This window comes from Myodes glareolus, chromosome 4 (assembly GCF_982192425.1).
Source record: "Myodes glareolus chromosome 4, mMyoGla1.1, whole genome shotgun sequence".
Taxonomy (NCBI): Eukaryota; Metazoa; Chordata; class Mammalia; order Rodentia; family Cricetidae; genus Myodes; species Myodes glareolus.
In genome coordinates, this window is record NC_142029.1 from 101,478,990 (window position 1) to 101,504,068 (window position 25,079).

General features: G+C 41.5%; 1 protein-coding gene across 1 annotated transcript in view; it reads left to right on the forward strand.

The window, feature by feature from the left end:
• The window catches only part of Tbx20 (T-box transcription factor 20), a 60,286-nt gene that overhangs the window by 20,602 nt on the left and 14,605 nt on the right, over window positions 1-25,079 (forward strand). The window contains exon 6 of the mRNA XM_087905764.1: window positions 3,864-3,940. Coding sequence (XP_087761890.1) covers window positions 3,864-3,940 — 77 coding nt within the window. The remainder of the gene's footprint in view (window positions 1-3,863; window positions 3,941-25,079) is intronic.

Sequence of the window (25,079 nt, forward strand, 5' to 3'; positions counted from 1 at the left end):
GAGAGAAGCCATGGAGCCCTGCCAGGAATGGACACCAGAACTTTAGAGGGTCAGCCACAGCTACATGGTCATACACAGATTAATTAGAAATGGGTTAAATTAATATGTAAGAGTTAGCTCATGAGAAGCTAGAGCTAATGGGCCAAGCAGTGATTTAATTAATACAGTTTCTGTGTGATTATTTCGGGGTCTGGATGGCCAAGAAACGAACAAGCAGCCAAGTGGCCTCCTTCAGCAGATGTCAGACTCCCTTACATAAGCAAGTTTCCATGTTTTTAATTTAAATATTAATGTCTGACTTTTCTATGATTTGTTGTTACTTAGAAAATAAAAATTTTATTATTTAAAATAATTTTGCAGTAGGGTATGATGGTATTAACTTTTAGACATAGACTCAACACTCAGGAGGCAGAGACAGACTGATCTCTGTGAGGCTGAGGTCAACTTGGTCTACATAGTGAGTTCCAGCAGGATAGCAAGGAGTATGTAGAGAGATTCTCTCTCAAAGAATCAACACACACACACAAACACACACACTTGTTTACATGTATGTATGTGTATGTGTGTGTGTGTGTGTGTGTGTGTGTGTGTGTTGTTTAATCTTGAAATAAGAAAGTGAAATAAAAGTCAGGCGGTGGTGGAGCACACCTTTAATCCAGCTCTTGGGAGGCTGAGGAAGGCAGATTTCTGTGAGTTCGAGGCCAGTCTGGTCTACAAAAGCGAGTTCTATGACACACTCCAAAGCTACAGAGAGAGTCTGTCTTGAAAAACCATAAAAAAAAGAAAAAGAAAATAAATGGAATGCTTTTAAGCATTCTAGGTTAACACACAGTTTAACCTAGTCTGCAAAATCATTAAGTCACAATTTAGCGATTTGTCCTTAGCATAAAGCTCAACAGACCTGCCTAGGTCTAGAATTACTACTGTGGTTGTCTGTTGGGTCTGGAGGTGAGCTGAACCACATGAGGTATAAAGGGAACTACAATCTCTGCGCTGCTATATTCACTGGAGAGAATATAACCCCAGATTCACCCAGCTTTTTTTTTTTTTCCCCTAATGTTCAAAATCAGTGATTTTTTTTTTCTGGATTTAGTCAAACTCATCCATAGAGAAAGTAAACATCAGGTAATTGTCTTGGGTTCCTTTCTAATTATTGTTCTAAATTAAATCATCATTGTACTTTATTAGTAGGCCTAGATATACAGAGGACCATGCCCTGTTGCAAGTTTTCTGAAGCCTGAAATTATATCAAGATGTGGAGAATAAAAGCTATCATTGATACCAATGAATGTTATAAAAAGGAAAGTTTAAAAAATTTTGTGGTTGATAATTACAATAATGAATGATAATTGCAAGAAATAAAGAAACTCAGGCTGCATTTAATTCATTTCCAGGCACAAAGTTATGACAATAATGTTAGATCATGGACACATTAATTGGCATCTATTTCTCACTTGTATCAGGGCACTGGAGGATTTTAACCAGAGCCACCTCATTCAAAGCCACTGAACTTTAAACTTTGAAAATATGAAAACCAATTACAAATTTTTCAAAATCATTTCCAGGACAAAGCAACCATCATAATGGAGATACTTCTTTCTGTCGCGTAGTTTATCTGCAACCAAATAAAGCTTGCTGTGGTTCACATCGAGGAGAAAAGGCTCCAAGAACTCCTGCTGTTGCCCTCGATGTGAGACACAGTATCTGCCATTATCTCCAGACAATTTTAGCTACCAGCAAATCCAGCCACTTTTCAGTTTTAGAACATATTACTGAGAGCAAGATGTGCCTTTTTTTTTTGTTTGGGCTCACAGTTAAAGATTTCATTAGGGTTTGAGTTGCCTTTAATGTCACTACCTTGCAGTGGACCCACATCAACCACCCAGGGCTCTTCATGGTGTATCTCTGCACTTGCTCCAGAGAGTTTCAGGTCTCCACCCGCCATTACCCTGGACCAAAGCAACCGATCATTACATAGGTACTGGCTAATGATTGCCCAAACATTTCAGGAGCCTTACGGCAGTTTAATATTATAGAGTATTTTACATTACAATTGCTGAGCAGAAAGAAGAACATCTTTCTCCTTAAAGACTGAAATCTTGCTAGGACTTAGAATCTTAGGACATTTTGGTTGTATGGACTTAAAATATTTTTTATGATATATATTGAATAAACAATATTATTCTTCTTGAAAGATGACATTCAGAAACAAGTTCAAGTCAGAAACAAATGACTGAACCGACTGGTCTTCAGGAGAGGCAGCCATGCATGAGAAGAGATTCTCATCCTGAAGTGTTGGCTGTGCACACTGTAGAGGCCGCCTGAGGCCTTGGAGAACTCGGCTCTGTGCACACTTTATTATTGCTTTTCATTGTGAACAGATCGTACTGTCTATCACGGTCCCATCCCTGTTTAGCAATATCCATAATTTTACTGAAAAGGAACCTCGTTATCCTTTCGCTGCGGGATGTTCTGAGTGAGCAGGTACCCCCAAGGCTCTAAGTCACAGGCTCTTCCTGGGGCCAGCCAGTGCTGCAGATAGAGAAGAGCATCCACCTGTGTGATGGAGGGCACCCTAAGGGAGGTGAAAGCTTCTTGGCAGCCTTGCAAACACAATTCACATCGAGGATATTTTCAAAAGGAAACCACGTCTGTCCTTATAATGTAAAGAGAAACTCGAAGCATTGAACTTTGGATATAGTGTGGTCAGTTTTTTTTTCCAAAGTAGTATTTGTTATAAAACCCTGTTTTATAAATAAATAATATACTCATGTTTATAAATTTTATAGTTATCATGTAAAATTCTGTTTTAATGGTTTTCTCTTTAGTGTGAAGCAGGAGGACACCCCACACCCATGGCTCCTTTTCCCTGCTCAGAGTATTTTGTGTGTCTCCTTTCAAAGATGAACCTGTATTCCAAATTTGATGTTACAAGCTAAGGCCCTCTTGAAAGGGTTCCCTGTTAGGAATTCAGCTAGGAACAGGCTGTACTTGGGTCCTGGAGCTCCTTGTGCCTCACTGTGACTGTTTGCCAGATGAGGGCATAGGTCTGCTCATCGGTGAGGTTCCTTTTAGTGCTAACAGAAATCTATTCCAGTCTGTTCTCATCAGTCCTTCCTCGGTTTTTGCTTCACAGCCTGAAGTATTTTTCCTCAGAGGTGTGGCACACGGGGTCTAATCGGCCTCTCTGTGTTAATAGTAACACTACAAGATTTATAAATTCTGAGATATAGACACTTAATGTTGGAGACTGATTCTCACTAGAGAGTAATTGTTTCTAGATAAGCATAGTTATGTAAGTGACATTAAACAGAAGGCTGACAGAGTAACTGTTTCGATTCTAAATTAGGCAAACGGAAAGGATAATGGTAGTAAATGTATACTTTGAAGGCTTCATATCCTGCATTCATATACAACACGTCAATATCAGCACAGTGTCGAACTTTTTTTATCTTCTTGTCTATTACAGTATATAGCCACCTGCTCAAAAAGTTGTCTCATGCTTCCGTGTCAGAATGAGACAGCGTCTTTGTTTCCATTCTTCACTCCCCCACAGCAACACAGTCTGCACAACTCTCCCATCTAGGTAGTTCTCCTGCCCCAGTTGGTCCTAGCCTTTCCCAAGCATTTTAAATCCTTCACAATCTAGTTTCATGTCCAGTCTCGCCTGAAAGGCCACCAAACCTTCGCTCTCTCAGCCATGACCCCAGTACACCGTGAACGTGTCTCTCACCCAAACCCAACGTCTCCTGATGTTTACAGGATCACTGGGGTCTATGGGAAATGAAAAAAAAAACTACTTCTGATTTTGTTTTGTTGACCTCTGAAAGGAGATCGTTTTGTACCCATTTTTTCCTTCCTAGATAACCAAGCTGAAAATAGACAGCAATCCGTTTGCCAAAGGATTCCGGGACTCCTCCAGGCTCACTGACATTGAGAGGTAATGAGAATTTTCTGTTTGTTCTTTTGTCCAGACAAGATAAAAGAGTGGGTTGTAAGAACAGGTGCCCCTTCTTGCCCACGAAGCATGGTTTTATAGCATGTAGTTTCCACTGTCTCCGCACCTTTCCTTCCCCAACCACAAACCCTGTCATTGTACCGCTCCTCCATCTCCAGAGCGCCTGCTGCAGGATCTCTCAAGTGATTCCTCAGAAAAGAGGTTTATTTGATATGGACCGTGTCTTCCACTGTGAAACATTGCGCTTGCTGTGGCCAGAAAGTGGGTCCAAGTTGCAATCGAACACTGTCTTACTGAGCGCCACTCTGAGGGACTTTAGAGCCATTTTCCTTCAGACGGGGATGTGCTTGGCAACACAAAGTACTGAGGGCTGATTTGCAATTTTGAACCAAGGGAATGCCATTTAATTTGAGGCCACATAATTTTATCTGTAAAGTGGGTTGCTATTTTTAATCGGAGAAATAAATATCAAGTCTGAAGACCTGGAAGCAGACAAGAAGCAGCCGTGCATGTGAAACTTACCCCTCCACAGTGACAGGTGTTTCTTTAATTTGACACCACGGAGTGATCGGGATCCATAGCGACCAGCACATTATGAATGCTGGGATGTAGTTTTTCGAGAAGATTTTGACCCAATTGGTTATCTACACTCTTCACACACAGTAAATCTCGATCCTTCATCTTGATACTAGGTCTGCTATGTTTGCTAATGGGCGGAACACTGCCTCGCTCCCAGCTCCCTTACTTATGGTATCTTAATATTTTTGTGGGACTCCCCTGTCAACGGCCACACATTTCTGCTTTTCCTTTTATTGTTTACCACACGGGCACATCTGACCTTGACACTTCTGTGCAATCTGCCTTGGCAGCTCAAATGAAAGGTTAACTGTGCTTTATCAACGTGTGTCTGATTGTTCTTAAACCTGCCAAAGTGGCCGAGCACCAAGTGGTGGCATACTCGGAGGGAATGGATGTAGAGGCTGTGTAGGGAGCTGGAGAGGTTGAGTTCAAAAATAAAGACTAATTGCTGGAGAGTCTGACTGCTGGTCGGAGTAGTGAAGTCAGCAACAAACCTAAGGCTGTTGAAGGGACATCTATTGCCCAAGTCTCAAAAAGCAGGCTGGTTGGAGAATTGTGGGTGGTGACATTTATAAAAGTGCACATGAACCCAAAGGGCAGAACTGTTTCTGAGTCTCTCACCTTAGAGTAGCCTCGCATCCAACCCTTTAGACCCTGTCTGAGTAACTCTGAACGCTCTCTGGGAGCTGATCTTAGAGTAAAAATAGTCCTGGAGTTGCCCCATGCTCAGGAGATAGGAGCCCAGCCTGGCTGCCCTTTAGAACAGCAGATTTGATAATGCATGTGGCCACATTTTCCACTTATTGAATAAGCGTTCTGATGTGGGAGCACCCGCTTGCCTGTGAAGCTAAGTGGCTCGCGATGGTCCTAAGGCCAAGACAGCGCTCTGATGTGACTAGCTGAAAGTTTGCAAGATGACCTAAGTGGTGTGAAACTGGCCAAGGCTTTGGATTTCATTTCCAGGTATTTAAGCCTGAATTTTTCCTAAATAGCCTTTGGGGATGGGACAAATCAGATCAATTGATCTTTAGAGACCTAAAGAAATTAAATTAGTCTGGAGTCAGTTACTGCACTAAACCATGTAGTAATTGAATTGTTCCTTGTAACTGATTGAAAACAGCCCTATCTGTATCAATCCTGGGAGCTTTTCTTCATGAGAGATCTGAGGGGAAAACACATTTTTTTATGACATGATGACAGATACTGCATTTTTCTAACCTAACTGGATATGATGTAATAAATATGTGACTTTAATGATTTCAAGTTTCCTGTTCTAGATTTATAACTTGCTGTGTAGGACAGCCGCCCCCAAATACTGTCAGCATGGGACATGTGTTCTTGGACTTTAATGAGGCCTTTTTGCAACTATCAGCGCTGGGTGCTTCTTGAGGCCTCATGGTTGCTCCTGGTCTGGGTTTAGCGGGGTCTGTGTTGCTGGATGTGTCCTTTCTGCCCTTCATGTGCAGCCTCATTGTGCGGGGTCAGCGTCCTGAGTTGTAAAGCAAGTTCATGTCCTTATCAGGAGTGGAAGCACACTACAAAGCCCAAAGGGATGACTTCACAGAAATGAATTTTTAACCCTTTAGACCAGGGAAAGGATTGTTGCTAGTTCTACGTAGTAAGGAGCCTAGGGCAGCCTCTGGCTTGCTCTGATCTCCATCCCTCCCCACTTTTAGGGGGGCTTCATATAGACACAAAAGCTCAGTGCTACTTCTGAGGAAGGGACGATAACTTAGGATATTTTCTTCAAAATTCAGTGCTTTTTTTGGTCCTGCTCCTTTGACAAAGAGTTACTGTTCAGCTACAGAACAAAAAAACAAAAAATGTTGACCAGGAAGAAAAAAAACATAAAAACAACAGCAGGCTTTAGTGTCTGTGCATTCCCCAGGTTCTTTTTCTGAGGACACCAGTCACCAGATGCTATGTTTAACCACTTTCTTTCTAGATATATTTACCTTATAATTTTTTAATTATTATCTTGTTTTTTTCATTTTCCACCACAATTTTAGTTACTTTGGGTTCTTATTTTCTCCCATTTTGAACAATGACAAAAAGAAAAGTGTATTTCTTTAAATGTATTATTAATTATGTATATAGGATAAGTATCCAATGATAAAAAATACTGGGTAAAAACATGTGGTTTTATTTATTTTTCTACTATACTGCATTTTTTAATGTCAGTTTTACTGGAGAAAGAACCTAAGATTTCAATAGTAGGAAATGATTTATTAAACTTTATTGTCACATGATTTAAAAGACAGTGTTCAAATACATAAATTAAAAATACTATTTTAATCATTTTAAAGATATTCTGTGACATTAAGTAGATTCATAATGTCATGCAGTCATCACCTCTCTCCTTTTCCAGAATGTTCTCAGTATCACAAAAAGATGGTATGCTCAGGCTCCCTCCTCCTCCTCCTCCTCTTTCTTCTTTTTCTTCCTCTTCCTCTTTTTCTTCCCCTTTCCCTTCTTTCCCTTCCCCTTCTTTCCCTTCCCCTTCCCCTTCTTTTCTTTCTCCTTCCCCTTCTTCCCCTTCTTCTTCTTCCCCTTCTTCCCCTTCTTCCTCCTCCTCCTCTTCCTCCTCTTCCTCCTCCTCCTCCTCTTCTTCTTCTTCTTCCTCTTCTCCTCCCCCTCTCCTCTTCCCTCTCCTCTTCCTCCTCTTCCTCTTCTTTTTCTTCTTTTTTAAAGATTTATTTATTTATTAAGTATACAGTGGTCTACCTGCATATGTTCCTGCAGTCCAGAAGAGGGCACCATATTTCATTATAGATGGTTGAGAGCCACCATGTGGTTGCTGGGAATTGACTTTTGGAAGTATAGCCAGTGCTCTTAACCTCTGAGCCAACTCTCCAGCCCCCCATCTTGCTTCTTTCTCCTTACCTGATCCATTTTAGTTTCTGTCTGTGTGAATCTGCGTAGCTAATTTTCTCCTGTAATGAGTCGACACATGTTTTCAAATATATTTAACACACAGCCAAGTTTTTACAAGAAAGCTCATCTAGGCATTAAAACAACGAAGGAAGGAAAGAAAGATTGGCTGCCCATATATTTGTGCCCTGTCAAAAATGGTGGCCACCGTTTCGTTTTTGCTAAGACGATGCGCTAAATACAAATTTTCTTTGAGGAATTAGCCTATCTATTTCTGGAGCTCCTTTTGGCTTGTTTGTTTGTTTGTTTTTTTGCATTGGCCATCTCCTATCAACCTATGAAAGCCATTTATGCATCATGAGTACTTTGACAAAAGCCTGTAAGAAAGAACAGGTTTGTTTTAGCTCGTCATTCAAGGTACAGTCTATCATGGCAGGAATAAGACAGCAGGAGATTGAGGCAGCTGGGCGCACTGGGTCCAGTACCAGGAATCTGAGAGTGGTGGAGACTTGCTTCTGTTCAATTCCCTTCTCTTCTTATACAGACCAGGATCACAGCCAGGTAATAGTGCCTCCCCCAGGATGTGGGCCCTCTCACTTCAGCTAATACAGTCAACTTATTTGTCCCCCACAGTCTCCCCGTTCTTGACTCTCCAAGTTGACAGTTAACATAAAGTCATCGTATTTCCTTCTAGCTTATTATTCACATTTTTGACTACTTGTTTTGATATGATATAAAAGAGATAAATCACTTTATACTTTTTCTATACCATATATTACCTGTAAATCAATTTTATTTAATTATGTCTGCCTTGATTGTTTACCTAATTCCTTTTTAAAATTTAATTAACATTTTTTCATTCATTTTGCATACTGACCAGTTTCCCCTCCCTCCTCTCCTCTTGTCCCTCCCCGCATCCCATCTACTCCCCTCCTCATCCACTCCTTTTTCTCCATTCAGAAAGGGGCAGGCCTCCCTTGGGCTTGAACCAGGCAAGTCACATCAAGTAGATGCAGGACCGAACTCCTTCCCCTAAATCAAGGCTGGACAGGTAATCCAGCAAAGTCAGCTAGTCTCCAGGGGACAGGTCCCGATTTCACTGCTTGGAGCCTTATAAACAGACCAAGCTACACAGCTGTCACACACATGCAGAGGGCCTAGGCTGGTCCCATGCAGACTCCCTAACTGTTGCTCCAGACTCCATGAGCTCACAGGAACTCAGGTTAGCTGTCTCTGTGACCCCCTCCCCCATCATGACCTTGACATCCCCCCCTCTTCCCACTTGTACACTCCCTCCTCCCTTTCTTCAGCAGGACTCCCAGAGCTCAGCCTAGTGCTTGGCTGTAGATCTCTGCACCTGCTTCCATCAGTTACTGGATGAAGGCTCTTTGATGACAATTAGGGTAGTCACCAATCTAGTTACAGTGGATGACCAATTCAGGTATCCTCTCTACTATTGCTAGAAGTCTTAGCTGGGTCATCTTTGTGGATTCCTGGGGGTTTCCCTGGCAACAGGTTTCTCCCTAACTCCGAAATGACCCCTTCCCCTCAATCAAGATGTCTCTTTCATTACTCTCTCCTTCCATATTGCCTCTCATCTGCCTCTGGTCCAGAGCCTGTCAAAACCACTCCCTCAAGTTCCCACCTTTCAACCTCTGCCCCCAGTTTGCCCAGGAGAACTCTTCTATTTCCCCTTCCCAGGGAAATCCATGCATCCCACTTTGGGTCCTCCTTGTTTTCTAGCCTCTCTGGGGCTGTGGATTGTAGGTTGGTTATTCTATACTTTACTTCTAATCCACTTATGAGTAAGTACATACCATGTTTGTCTTTCTGGGTCTGGGTTACCTCACTCAGGATGATTATTTCCAGTTCTATCCATTTGCCTGCAAATTTTATGAGGTCACTGGTTTTTTACAACTGAGTAACACTCCGTTGTGTAAATGTACCACATTTTCTTATCCATTTTTCAGTTGCGGGGCATCTAGGTTGCTTCCATGTTCTGGCTATAATGAATAAAGCTGCTATGAACATAGTTGAGCAAGCATCCTTTGGGTATATTCTCAAGATTAGTATAGGTGGGTCCTGAGATAGATTGATTCTCAATTTTCTGAGAAACCGTCACATTGATTTCCAAAGTGTCTGTACTGTTTGCACTCCCACCAGCAACGAAGGAGTGCTCCCCTGACTCCACATCCTCTCCAACATAAGCTGTCTTCAGTTTTTGATCTTAACCATTCTGACAGGTGTAAGATGGTAGCTTACCTCATTCTTTTTTTCCCCCTAATTCTTATCTACACTAGGTCTTGTAGTCTTCCTAGCTGCTGCTTTTGTACTTTGCATAAATTGATAACATACATAAATACTCAAGTGTCTCAGATGTCAAACCTCCGTTTTCTTGTTGTTTTCAAATTTCTTTGCTGCTCTATGATGCATCCATCTAGTCTTCAGAATCACCTGGCAAATCTTCCCCCGAAAATGTCATAGGGATTTTGACTTTGTTTCTATTGAATGTATACACAAGTTCTCAGGAGAAAACTGATGTGTTTATAGTGTATACGGGTGCAGGCTCTTTGATGACAGTTGGGTGGTCACCAATCTAATTACAGTGGGTGACCAGTTCAGGCACTCTCTCCACTATTGCTAGGAGTCTTAGCTAGGGCCATCCTTGTGAGTTCCCTTCAGTTCTTTTCAGGACTATTCATATTTACTCTGTTAGCTAACACTATCACTGACAGAATTTTGGCATTTTCAGGTTTTGAAATCCCACATTAATTTTCTTAGGCACATACCTGGTTCTACGAAGCTGCAACATTTAGTGTAACAGCTCTGTGTAAAGGTAGCTAGTGAAGATTTGAAGGGAGTCTCTCCCAATCCTAAATTTAGAAACAAAAGTAAAAGAACCCTTTGTCCATCTGAACTTTACTTTAAAGCCTTAGAAAACACAATGAAAAGCTCTTATTAATACGTGGCACATGTCTTTAATCCTGCACTCAGGAGGCAGAGGCAGGCGGATCTCTGTGAGCTCGAGGCCAGCCTGGTCTACAGAGCGAGTTTCAGGGCTGACTCCATAGCTACTTGGAAACCGTATCTTGAAAAACCAAAAGAAGTTTGTAATATTCATTAGATATTAAAATATTTTGAATTATTGGATTAAATAAAATATATTTTATTGCTTTTTTATGCAGCCACTGAACTATTAGAGAATTACATATGTGGCTAGCATTTTATTCCACTAGAAAATACTGTAATAAGGAGTTTTGAGACAGTTTGCTGTGATAAATACAATTTTAAGTTAGAAACCAGACTGTTCTTGTTTATTAAAAATGATCAAATTCCCTATATCATTCCACCACTGTAGTGAACACAAAGGTTAGTTTAATAAATTCTAATGTTTGTTGATTTCCAATTATATTGTTTCACAGTCTTTATAAAAGATGATAATTTTTATCTTTTATAGCTACATATTTAAAGCAACTTCTTTCTTTCTGACAATGACTAAAGCATATTGGCGACAAACACAATCTCTGATATTCTTCTCTTTTCTTCTCTCTGTCCTTTATAGTGCTTCTTGGGTCTTGCTGTGGGTAGTTTCTGCTGGTTGGCTTTCAGATGGGTGCTCCTCATTACACAAGCCCGGAAGCACCAGGGCCGCAATTAGAAGTTCCTTTAAGCCAACACTGTTAGGTTTACATTCAACATTCTTTTAGAATCTGTTGAGTTGATTTAAATTTTTTGTCTACTTTTACATAATAATATGATTTATCATTCTCATATAGCCTGTTGAATTATTATCTTATTTTTGGAACAATTCCCGTCTGGATTTTATGTTGCTTTGGAAGTATATTGTCAGACTTTAGTTATGTTTTATTTAAGACTTTTGCTGATATTTGTCATGGGTAGGACTTTGTTCCTCTTTCTCTCTTTGGCCCTTTCAGATTTCCTTCATTCTCACTCTCAAATTCAGTTTGCTTAATGGAAATACAGTATTTCTTCTTTTCACTTTTGGATTTAGATTCAATAGAAAAGAAATAACCTTTACCCGAAGAGTGTATTAGGCAGAAACATCAGCTGCAGTGGATTTGAGAGGACCACTTCCTTGTCAAAGTTCCACTTCCTTGTCAAAATCCCTAGTTTGTTCCACAAGTCATAGCTAACTATAGATGGACTTTGTCTTATTTAGGGCATTTGCTTTGACTTGAGCTTTGTCTAGCCATGCGTGCACTCTCTTTTAACTTTTTCTTTTGATTGCCCTTTGATTTTTTTTAGAAGAAGACATGATACCAATGCATTCTCCTCTCTTTCTTCAACATACAAAAACACCCTGACATTTCTTTAAGACAAAAATAAGCATCTCCTGCTTGCATCGCCTAATTTTTTGTTCATTTTTATGCCTTCTCAGAATCGTACATACTTTCTCCAGTTCTTTTCTTCCCTTTCTTCTGCCCTGTCTTGTAGAGTTTCACTGCTGCCCCATAGTTCACCTTTGGCCTGGTTGCCTGTGACCCACCAGGCCAGTTTCCAGTCCTCAGCCTATTCAGCACATCAGCAAATCTAGTACATCTCTCCGTTTCCTTTCTGGGCTTCGCAACTTCTCCCTCTCCTGGTTTCTAATTAGACTTTCCTACTGTTCCATCCTCATTGCCTCCTCTGTAGCGGCGAGGTGATACAGATCTTAGATCTTCCATCATTGCTTCATAGGCTGCACAGGCATCCTGGGAGGTCTGTCTCTGATTGAGGCCAACTCAACAGGGCTTGTTAAGTTCTCTCCAGATTCAAACATTTAACTAGCCACTGCGTTTACTGTCCCCTCCTGGCTAGAAGCACCTCAGATTTTACCTACTTAAAACGGAATGTGCTACTGCTGCCCTCCGCATTGTTCTTCCCTCGTTGCTCCTGATGCAGTCATGACTGATTCTTTCCCATGCTCTGGCCATCAACTGGGAGGTCACAGTGACTCCTCTTTCTGTCTTGAAACAGTTGATGACTCTTGTCGTCTAATCATTCAGAATACACTGCAGAGCCCCAAACACTTGGCATGTTGCTTGCCATACAAATGGGGCCACTACCCTCTTTCTCCTAGATTATTACATTAATTTTCTACTTGATCTGTTTGCCTCCACCCTGTCTGCCCTTCTGTCTGTTTTCAATAGAGCAATCGGAAGGACTTTCTCAGTGACAGGAAGCTGTGCCAAGTTCTCTAGTTACTCACTGAAAACCCAGTGAATTCTCCCTGGTCTTCAAGTAAGTGCATCTGTCCATCTCTTGTCCATTTGCTCTAGACACTCTGGTCTCTTGTTTTTCTCCTAACTTGCCAAGGCTAAGTAGGAACACTTAGATCCTCCACCAGCATTGTACTTTATGCCCTCATTTCAGCCTTTGTATTCTAATGTCTTCAGAACTTAAGAGTCCGATAATACTAACACTCAAGTATTGCTGGTAAGTTGTATTGTTGATGATGTGTCCTTAAAAATATCGTTCAGTATACCTGGAAAATGTGTGAAGATCTTTGCTTCCTCTTCGCTAAACCTCTATAAGACTGGGACAGTTAATTTGCATGGTGCTTCTCTGATTTGAGCCTGCATATGAGACAGCTGTTAGAGTCTGTGTCTTGTGTAGGACAGTGGTTATGGAGCCTGTGTCCTGTATAGGACAGCTGTTGAAGTCTGTGTTCTGTGTAGGACAGCTGTTACAGACTCTGTGTCCTGTGTAGGACAGCTGTTAGAGTCTGTGTCCTGTGTAGGACAGCTGTTACAGACTCTGTGTCCTGTGTAGGACAGCTGTTAGAGCCTGTGTCCTGTGTAGGACAGCTGTTACAGACTCTGTGTCCTGTGTAGGACAGCTGTTAGAGCCTGTGTCCTGTGTAGGACAGCTGTTACAGACTCTGTGTCCTGTGTAGGACAGCTGTTAGAGTCTGTGTCCTGTGTAGGACAGCTGTTACAGACTCTGTGTCCTGTGTAGGACAGCTGTTAGAGCCTGTGTCCTGTGTAGGACAGCTGTTACAGACTCTGTGTCCTGTGTAGGACAGCTGTTAGAGCCTGTGTCCTGTGTAGGACAGCTGTTACAGACTCTGTGTCCTGTGTAGGACAGCTGTTAGAGCCTGTGTCCTGTGTAGGACAGCTGTTACAGACTCTGTGTCCTGTGTAGGACAGCTGTTAGAGTCTGTGTCCTGTGTAGGACAGCTGTTACAGACTCTGTGTCCTGTGTAGGACAGCTGTTAGAGTCTGTGTCCTGTGTAGGACAGCTGTTACAGACTCTGTGTCCTGTGTAGGACAGCTGTTAGAGTCTGTGTCCTGTGTAGGACAGCTGTTACAGACTCTGTGTCCTGTGTAGGACAGCTGTTAGAGCCTGTGTCCTGTGTAGGACAGCTGTTACAGACTCTGTGTCCTGTGTAGGACAGCTGTTAGAGTCTGTGTCCTGTGTAGGACAGCTGTTACAGACTCTGTGTCCTGTGTAGGACAGCTGTTAGAGCCTGTGTCCTGTGTAGGACAGCTGTTACAGACTCTGTGTCCTGTGTAGGACAGCTGTTAGAGCCTGTGTCCTGTGTAGGACAGCTGTTACAGACTCTGTGTCCTGTGTAGGACAGCTGTTAGAGCCTGTGTCCTGTGTAGGACAGCTGTTACAGACTCTGTGTCCTGTGTAGGACAGCTGTTAGAGTCTGTGTCCTGTGTAGGACAGCTGTTACAGACTCTGTGTCCTGTGTAGGACAGCTGTTAGAGTCTGTGTCCTGTGTAGGACAGCTGTTACAGACTCTGTGTCCTGTGTAGGACAGCTGTTAGAGTCTGTGTCCTGTGTAGGACAGCTGTTACAGACTCTGTGTCCTGTGTAGGACAGCTGTTAGAGCCTGTGTCCTGTGTAGGACAGCTGTTACAGACTCTGTGTCCTGTGTAGGACAGCTGTTACAGACTCCGTGTCCTGTGTAGGACAGCTGTTACAGACTCTGTGTCCTGTGTAGGACAGCTGTTAGAGCCTGTGTCCTGTGTAGGACAGCTGTTACAGACTCTGTGTCCTGTGTAGGACAGCTGTTACAGACTCTGTGTCCTGTGTAGGACAGCTGTTAGAGTCTGTGTCCTGTGTAGGACAGCTGTTAGAGTCTGTGTCCTGTGTAGGACAGCTGTTACAGACTCTGTGTCCTGTGTAGGACAGCTGTTAGAGTCTGTGTCCTGTGTAGGACAGCTGTTAGAGTCTGTGTCCTGTGTAGAACAGCTGTTAGAGTCTGTGTCCTGTGTAGGACAGCTGTTAGAGTCTGTGTCCTCAGTAGGACAGCTGTTAGAGTCTGTGTCCTGTGTAGGACAGCTGTTACAGACTCTGTGTCCTGTGTAGGACAGCTGTTACAGACTCTGTGTCCTGTGTAGGACAGCTGTTAGAGTCTGTGTCCTGTGTAGGACAGCTGTTACAGACTCTGTGTCCTGTGTAGGACAGCTGTTAGAGTCTGTGTCCTGTGTAGGACAGCTGTTACAGACTCTGTGTCCTGTGTAGGACAGCTGTTAGAGTCTGTGTCCTGTGTAGAACAGCTGTTAGAGTCTGTGTCCTGTGTAGGACAGCTTTTAGAGTCTGTGTCCTCAGTAGGACAGCTGTTAGAGTCTGTGTCCTGTGTAGGACAGCTGTTACAGACTCTGTGTCCTGTGTAGGACAGCTGTTACAGACTCTGTGTCCTGTGTAGGACAGCTGTTAGAGTCTGTGTCCTGTGTAGGACAGCTGTTAGAGTCTGTGTCCTGTGTAGGACAGCTGTTAGAGTCTGTGTCCTCAGTAGGACAGCTGTTAGAGTCTGTGTCCTGTGTAGGACAGCTGTTACAGACTCTGTGTCCTGTGTAGGACAGCTGTTAGAGCCTGTGTCCTGTGTAGGACAGCTGTTACAGACTCTGTGTCCTGTGTAGGACAGCTGTTACAGACTCTGTGTCCTGTGTAGGACAGCTGTTACAGACTCCGTGTCCTGTGTAGGACAGCTGTTACAGACTCTGTGTCCTGTGTAGGACAGCTGTTAGAGTCTGTGTCCTGTGTAGGACAGCTGTTACAGACTCTGTGTCCTGTGTAGGACAGCTGTTACAGACTCTGTGTCCTGTGTAGGACAGCTGTTAGAGCCTGTGTCCTGTGTAGGACAGCTGTTAGAGCCTGTGTCCTCTGTAGGACAGCTGCAGTTTGCTTCACTCTTAGTCCTGTAATGGGAGCTCTCCACACGTGCTCGGCAGTGAGGTACACACTGGAAAAATGAATTTTCGTTACTCTTCAAACCAATCACTCACCAGGAAGCTTATCTCTGTTTTGTAGATGTGACAAATACAGCTGAGTGATACTGGTGCTCTGTCATTAGTCACATGACTTGTGACAGCTGAGCATCAAAGCCTGTTTAGCTTGTCAGAAACCAAGGTTGCCTGGTCAAATTATGCCAGCAATGTAGACAGACTATTTGTCTTTCCATAGTCAGGACTTAGCACTATTACATTCTCAGGCTCCATCATTTCTTAGGCTTTAACTCACCGAAGAGTCTGAAGTTCACTTATAGGAAAAAAGCCAATTCTTTTTCTAGTCTAACCTTAATGAATGGTATCACTGACATTCAGATCACACATTACACTTAACGCAATGATACAGGAGTGAGAGGGTGGACAAGGAAGGGTAATGCTACCTCAGGAATCAAAAGAACCTTGCTGGAAGTGAAAGCAGAGTTGGAATAGTCATGAAGGTGATCAGATGAAAGCTGTTGAGCCCAGACACAGGCTACTCAGAGCAGATTTGTCAGGTGAGGGGCTGCAGGGGAGGAGCTGCAAAGGTGGTCTGCAAGGCAGGGGCTGTCAGGACGTTCAGTTTTGAGTGCAGGCAGTTCCCAATGGCAGCATCAAGCAGGTAGATAGCACTGAACTGAAGCCTGGGTATACACCCAGAGTTTTATTTTTTTATGATTTATTTATGGTGATGTGTGTGTGTGTGTGTGTGTGTGTGTGTGTGTACGTGTGTGTGTGTATGTGTACCTGAGTGTATGTATGTGCACCATGGGGATGCAGGCGCCTACCTTGCTAAAAGAGGGTATCAGATTCCATGAAGCTGGAGCCACGGGTGACTGTGAGGATCCTGATGAGGATGCTGGGAGCTGAAAGTGGGTTCTGTGCATGAACAGTATATGCTCTCAACTGCTGGGCTGTCTTTCCAGCCCTAACCTTAGAAGCTTATACCTGGCTGACTCATGATACATATCCTAGGTAGTCTGATGGCTGACAGGCACTGCCTTGCCACTGGTAGACGTCTGATTTTAAATGTATTTTTAGTAGAGACGCATCACTCACTGGTCTCATGGGCATGGCACTGTCACTGACTTGGTTTCTTTGAGATGACCTGATATGCTGTGTGTCCCTGAGTTAATCCAGAAGAGCATGAGTGACCAGTTTTGCATTTCTAACTATTTATTCTTGCAATGCTACGTGCTTGTGGTAGACTGGAGGTGGCGATAGTGTGACAGCGACACCAGCCTTAGTACTCGGGCTCAGAAGGGCTCAAGTTGTGCTGGATAAAATAGAGTCCCTCAAGGAAGGCACACCCTGAAACTGCTGAGTCTAGAGCATGACATATAGCCATCTTTCTATAAAATTCCCTTCTCTAATGGTCAGTATATCGCTCTTAAATATTACCTTTAAACTCAAAATCATCACCTTTAAATTCTAGAATCAAATGATTCTAAAATTGATAGTTATCTGTTTTGAATGGAAGTGAAACTGCATATTTTCCTATTCTAGATACTAACCTTCATCAACCAATAATTTTTATTTGAATAATTTGAATCCAGATTTTCATCCCTATGCTATTTTGTGTCTTTCTTGTTTTTATAATACATTAACCACAATCTTTTTAGTCTTAACTATTCTCATACTTATTTCTTCCATATTCTTTCCACCTACTGGAATTGGATTCATTTGACTCTCAGTTGGTAGCAAACTTACAATGAGTGATTCTGGAAGGCCATGAATATCCTCTTCTTCATGCATTGTATTATTAATGTATGTATGTTTCTGTGACAATGTACGCAAGAACATTTACATGGATAAGTATTAATTTTAGCCCACAGTTTCAGAAATTTCAGACCATAGTTTGTAAAAAGAAGCTTCTGTGTTCCACAGCTCCTCTCAAATAAATACTCAGAGGCTTATATTAATTACAAATGCTTGACCAATAGCTCAGGTGTATTACTAACTAGCTCTTACATTTTAAGTTAACCCCTATTCATTATTTATACTCTGCCACATGGCGGTACCTTTATTAGCATGGCATGTTCATCTCCTGCGCCCTCTGTATCTGATTGGCAGCTCTTCCCTCTGCCCTTCTCCTTCCCATCATCCTTAGTTTGATTGTCCTGTCTATACTTTCTGTCTACTGGTCAATCAGCATTTATTAAACTAATTCAAATGACAAATTCTTGCAGTGTACAAAAGGACTATTCCTAGCAATGGTTGACAGGCTATGTCACTTTGGATCCCAGGTAAAGTGGATTGTCATGGCCATGGAAGTGTGTGACAAGGAGGCCCCTCAGCCCATGCCTCATAGTTTTCATAAAGGAGGAAGGCCAGGCATTCTTTTCACAATCAGAACTCTAGTGATCTACTTCCTTCAGCAAGGTATCACAATAGTAACCCATTTACGAGAACAGGATCCTTATGAACTATTAAACTTCCAATAATAATAGTAGTTGGGAGTTGAAACTTTTATCATATCAGCCTTTGGGGTCTTTTAAAATCCAAGTACACTGCACAGCTTGTAGGCAGCTCTACAGATTGTACAGTGTTCCTTTTCAGACAACTGGACTGGTCACTGCCTCTTTAAGCATCTTTCAGCAGTCCTTGCAGCTTATATATGATTGGGAAAGGAGGATCCTAGTACATCTGATCAGTTTCAGGAACTTCCTGAAGCATATGAGTTGTTTACTCCTGGATTTCATGGAGCTTCCCTGTAGGACAGGATGATTTAGAACATCTTGTGTCTTAATAACCTTCCCTCCAGAGTTAAATGTTTTATCTCAGAGGAAATTGCTATACACCACTATGTCATCTAGCTCTTGTAGATAATGGGATAAAAGCTAATGCCAAACTTATGGTTTTAGTTATAGGGAGCTTACTTCTTTCTTTCTATAGAATATGTTTCTGAAGTGTTTCTTTAATTTTAGAGTTCAAACAGTACCAAATATCTGTCCACTGTAGACATTTTGTAAACATTTAAGTATGATTAATGTTTTATGCTGATAAGAAGTCTTAATTAAGCTCAGGAAAAACTTCTCCTGGCTTTTGCATTTCTCTTCTCTGTTGCTGCTTTTCATCTGTCCCCAGTCAGGCTTTAAAACTCCTGCTGTGCACACACAGCACCCCTGAGTCTTTATCCTGGTTTTTGTATTTCCAACTCTTTCTTCTGAGTCTTGGAGCGAGTTTATCAGTCTTCTAGTGTGTTGATTCTACTTTCTGGTGCATGTAATATTCTGCTGACAGTTTCTACTGAGTTTCTATAAAATGTGAGAATTACTATTTTGTTATTTCTGAACAGTTTACCAAGTTTACAATGTTCCCATTTCATGGGATCTTAACTCCTGTTTTTTTTTCATCTAATTTTATTAAATGTCAAAATTCCAAAGTGCAAGCCAGAGCTGTGTCTTCCTGTTGTTTGCAGCAAACTTGTTTCAAAAGGAGTCTTGTTATATTTTAATAGTAGCTTTCCTTCTTTTTATTGTTGAATATTTTATAATAGCCCCCTATAAAATTCATTTATAGGATAAAATGTTTGCTTAATATTAGAAATCAAAATGCATTCTGAATAAAATCATGTGATGGTTGGTTAGCTCTTCAAACTGAGACTGAAGAAGGTTAATTAATTCACTGTCACTTCAGCAGCATGGAAACTTTAATTCTGTGTGGTATAGTGAGTTGAATCCCATTGCTGGACTAAGTCTTTGCATTCATGTAGCTCTCTTGCCTGCCTTGGCAGCATAACTCATCTGGGTTAAGCTCCAACCATTCTCAGCTAAGTGAGTTTGCACCCTTCTCTAGAGATAGTCAAGATATGAGTCATGGATGGCACCGCTTAGGGTACCAAGTGTAGGAGGAAGGCCACTTGTTTGTCCTGGCTGCTCAGAACCAAAATAACCACACAGAAATTGTAGTCATTAAAGCACTGCTTGGCCCATTAGCTCTAGCTTCTTATTGGCTAACTCTTACACCTTAATTTAACTCATTTCTATTAATCTGTGTATTGCCATGTGGCAGTGGCTGACTGGCAAAGCACGTCTATCTCCGGTGGCAGATCCATGTCATCACCCTGACTCTTTCCTTCTCCCAGCATTCTGTTCTGTCTTTCCCACCTGCCTAAGTTCTGCTCTATCAACAGGCCAAGGCAGTTGCAGTTTCTTTATTCATTAATCGATGAAAGCAACACATAGACAGAAGGACCTCTCAACCAACCAAGTGCACTGCTACTTGAGAGTTCCTTGCTGCCCTTTCTTACTCTTCAGGAGTATGGAACCTGTTGCTCACCAACTAGTCCAAGCTGGGATTTAGAAAAAAAAATGGTTTGTTGTTCTCAAGTAGTATTTTTCTTTATACACTGGTGAGTGGCACATGGGTGTGCCTCCCCATCTCTTTTCTTATTGTGACTGAAATATGCAAGTACAGAGTTGTCATTGTTCTTCATTTTCTGGGTTTCTCTAGTCATGAAAGTGGAGCAGGAGGTTAAATACCTAATCTTATATTACCATGTTGCTTTAGAAGCCATACTTAGAGGCTCAGAAAATCATTAAAAAATTTCTGGAAAAAACTTTTAAAGATGGGGTTTGGGAACAAGACTAGTGAGATGCAATAATTTTTGTTGGAACACAGTCATGCTTTTAGTTTATATATTTAGTTACACAATGTAACTTCTTCTCTACTCCAGCCACAGAGCTGAGTATATGGAGACCACAGGACCCACAGAAAAACTTTAACTATATGTGGTATGGTTTTAATGACCTGGGGAATGTTGGCAGCAAGGTAACTTCCCACTAAGAAATCGTACCTCCTTCAAGTGACTTTTTCTTTTTACCTTTTCTCTCCACTCCCTTTTGAAGTCAGGATGACATTATAGTAGCCTTGAACCTCATCTTCCTACCCAGCTTCTTAATGTTTGCAACCCAGACATGTGCCATCAGTCCAGGCTTGCTTTGCCTTGTGGGTTAAATTAAAAGGCTTGCTTTACTCTGAAGTCCAGGTAGTGATGGTTGCAGCTATCTGTTAGTTTCTCTTTTCTGTTTTCACATCGGCAGTGAAAATATTATTAGGGTTGTTTTAGTACTTGCAGCTTTGGCCTGAAGATGACAAGGGTGGGATGGAGGTGACAAGGGTGGGGTGGAGGTGACGTGGGTGGGGTGGAGGTGACGAGGGTGGGGTGAGACAGTGACAATGTGTAGATGTGCACCTGTAAAACCTCTTAAACATCTCGAAACACTGTGTTATTTTTGCCAGTTTTCTAAATTTGTGCCTGATTAATTATGAATAACTGGAAAATAGCTTGACTCTTTACGGTTTGCTGTGTGACTTTATCTCTAACGTGGCTGTGTTGGAAAGTGGTGTCTCTGAGTACTAGGTCATCAAGAGGGATTGAGGCTTTTTCCCTCCCATAGGGTATGAGTTCTTGTTCTTGAAAGATTAGATTGCCTACCTCAAGAGTGAGTGGTACAAGCCAAACCTCTCCTCCTTTGCGTATTCTCTTGCTGTCTTTACCACCTTATGGCATTTTTTTTGGGGGGGGTGTTCTTTCACCAGTAACACTTGATGCTGTCACTTGATGTCGCCAAGTTACAAAATAACATGAGGCTCTCAGCAAATAGAGCTGATCTTGGCTCTAGGAAAGCGAACATGACCTTTCTTGGATGTTCAACTTCTAAAACCATGAGACAGGTGCACATCTTTTCTTTAGGAAGAACCCAAGCTCACATACTCTGGTATAGCAGAGCAACCTGGAGAAAGACATGTGTAACACCATCCCCCTTCAGAATCCTGGGAACATGAAGGGCCTTTGAGGAGTTGGTATGAAAGATAGCGTGAAAAAAAATGAAAGCAGATATTAAAAACATTCTTACATCATTAAATAGTTAGAATTTTTTTTTCTTTGCTACCATTTCTCTCTCATCTGTGAGCAGACAGGGACTCTCCACACCTGTTGCATATCTGTGTCTTTTCCCAATAGAGGTGACACAACACGGGGAGGGTGGCATCAGTGCTAAAACTTCCCTTGCTCACTCCTTCATACACTAAGCAAGGCTCCTTAGGATGCGCCGTCTTTTGAAGACAGTCTGAGACTATCCCCACACTAAGCTCTGGTGAGTTTCCCAGTGCATTTCTCTGCGTGGCTGACAGTGTGGCTGTAAGTTTAGAGGAGGGAGGACAGTTGTGGGGAAAATGCACCGTGAAGATTATGAAGATTCCCTCTCTTCATGAAGCTCATTCGGTTCTCTGGCACGTGAGTCATTTCAAGGGAGCTCGGTGGAACTGAACGGATGCTACACTCAGGTGCCTCTCTGATTGTCCTTGCACTAGAGGCATTTCCTTAAAAGCAATCCCACTCTACCCCATTATTTCAGATGTTATTGTCATTTTATTTTAGACATGCAGTCATTTTCCCTGCAGCTGAGATTTTCTGCCATACAGTTGTGTGCCCTTAGTACATCTTGGCCTTCATTCTTCTTGGTTGCACTTCTGTGCTTTCTCCCCAGTACTGTCTAGCTCTGAAAGAGAGGACTCTGCCACTTAGGACTCCTGAAAAGGCCATGCATGTTGTGAGCTGACTAATTCAACCTAATAGTTGTTAGCTCAGTGTACAACAGAATTAATTCTCTTACTTTCCTTAGCTCTTGAAAGAAAGCCAATGGAATAGATTTGGGCCAAGGCAATATTGTTCACTTCTGTTTTTAAAGGAGGAAACTGATCATGGATAGGAGAAAGCAAAAGTAACTGCATTTTTGTGGTTTATAACTTTGTTTGCTAATTCTGTTAATCTTTCGTTTGTATTTCGGTGGTATTTACAGCTATATTTTGCAAAACATATGATGAAAAGCCTACAATGTCTGCAGTAAAGAATACCTCATGGCTTACCACGGTTTATTTATAGACTGAATTCTTTGAACTTTGCCTAAGAGATTTCTTCTAGTAATAGTCAGGGATTTTAGTAAACAAAACAACAGATCTTATGTATTTTTCAATGGTTTCTTTACTTATTTAAGTTCTTAGTGATAATACAAAATGAGAAATACATATTGCTAAGGAAAATAAAACCCAATAGGATTCAGTCAAATAAATGAACATCAAGTCTAAAAGCTTTTTAAAAGATGAACTTAGAGTTATTTGCTTTTCCGAAATTGATTACATACAATATTTCAATTCCTACATTAAAATTAATGTTTTATAATATATCTCAAGTTGCATTATCCCAAAGTTTTCATTTTTTAAATATTTTATAGAATGTACAGATATTGATAAATTATAATTTACAACATATCTGCACAAATCTTTATTAAGATGACAAGAAGTTATTTACAAGGACTTAATGAGACATGAGGTAAAGAACAAATTAATGAAGAAAAATTAAGTGTTTTGTTTCTTATAAATTAGATTGATTTCAGCATGTTTGACGTTTTCTTTCTAAACACAATCTTTTTTGTTTTGTTTGTTTTGTTGGCTGTTTTTGGAGGGGAGGCAGGCCTATCTTTAAAAGAGAAAGTTAGAATTAAATTGAAATGACATTTGATTTTACTGATTTTCTTTATGATTTAGCAAATTATAGAAAAATAAGGCATGGAAAGCTGTAGGGACCAGAAGTGTCAGTTTTATCTAAAATAAGTTTGCTTAATAGAATACAGTTTTGAAGCCAAACTGAGTTTTTAAATCTACACATATTTATTGAGCATTCTTGTGTCAGGGACCAATGAATATTGTATTAATTTGCATAATCTAATAACAACACTAAGAATGAGAACACATTAAAATCTTCACTTTAGATGTGTTAAGATGGAGATGTAGAATAGTGAAACAATATGTCCTCAACCCTGCAGGACAAGCTGCCAAGCTGAGCTTCTGATTAAGCACTGGAGCAAACACACTCATGAAGGCAGTGGTTCCTTCCCCATATGGGGCCTCCAGCCAATGACATCTGAGCTACATGGAAATATCCCACATGCTCAGGCCACACCCCAGAACGCTGAAGCCCTGGGTCATAGCTGGACAGACTTAGAGGCATTGCACCCTGGAGTTTCCAGAAAGAGGCACTGTCCTCTACCTTGTTTTCCAGTAAGCCATCTGAACAGAGAGGCATGCAAATATTTGCCCTTAAGCTGACAGGTGCTGACGGAAAAGGTGTATTTGGAAGGGCAGTTATGCAAAAAAGAATGTGAGGGGAGGAGAAGGTCTGGGGTTTGGGCATTGGGAAAAAAACATTTTAGTTCCAAGGATGAAGGAAGAAAATCATTTCCACTTCCAGCAGAGTGGGCAGGTTTTGCTTGCTGAGACTCTGAAGAAATCGTTGAAATGGTTTCAATGCTTATGAACACTATAGCAGCGAGAACAGAATGATTCCCTGCCTCCTCTCTGTTTCGTCATCTTCTGTCTGCTGGTGTTTCTAACAAGTGTTCCCAGAACTGACAGTTACGGAGCAGTCAGAAGCCATCCACTGAAGACCACCTAAAGCAATAATGCCGTCCTTGGCTTGGACGAGCTTAGCATTAGATGCTAAACCCACTACTCATTCACAGTGGTACTCAGGTAACTCCAAGGCAAGTCTAACAGAAACCCCAGTCTCTTGCACTATGAGGCAGCAGAACTGAGCCTCACAAAGTGTATAATATGTGAATCATTCATCCCTCTAGCTGAACTCCACACTCTTCATGGGACAGTGTCTTTGAAACCCTTCTGATGGCTTTTCAGGCTAAACAGAGTCTTTGCTCCTTCCTTTCTGCTGCAAACAGGGATTTTCCATAAAGTAAGCAGCGTGAGCTGTCTACTCTTTGCAGCATCTCTGAGGAGATGGCTCTGATATGCACCCCTGTGTTCAATCACTTGAAAGGCAGTAATGCAATTAGGCTGCCCTTTATATAAGAACTGCTATTGCTTTCAGTTCACTTCCAGGCCTGACACAAGTAAATCACTTCGATAAAATCCTTCCCGCCCCCCCACTCCCAGGGAATAGCATAAGTAATGATACCAGTGATCTAGCAAGGACAAAATGAATGTAATGTACTTTTTATAGAAAAGCAAAATGTTTCACAAGGCAGTGATTCATCGTGTCATTTGGAAAATGAGTTTTCTTTTGTTGAATGTAAAGATGTTTAAATGGTGTTCTATAAAGGCACTTTTAGAGAGGCAAACACTACACACCTCTTTGGAATTTAAATGCTTACACATGAAAGTCCTGGTAAAGGAATATATTTTCGAAACATACAGCTATATTCTCTTATAATTATTCAAAAAGGAGGCATTTTTCTATGCTATTTAAACAAATTTTTTCCTTATGTATAAATAGTGACCAATTCTTTTTACTTTTTATTTTAAACATTAATGGCATGACTCAAGCACAGACTTAAAAGACATTGACGTTGGTGTAGTTTTTGGTTGTCATTTTATGATGGGTTGTTTAGCCAGCTTGACTTTCTTCTTAGTCACCTAGCTTACCCTAAGCAGAG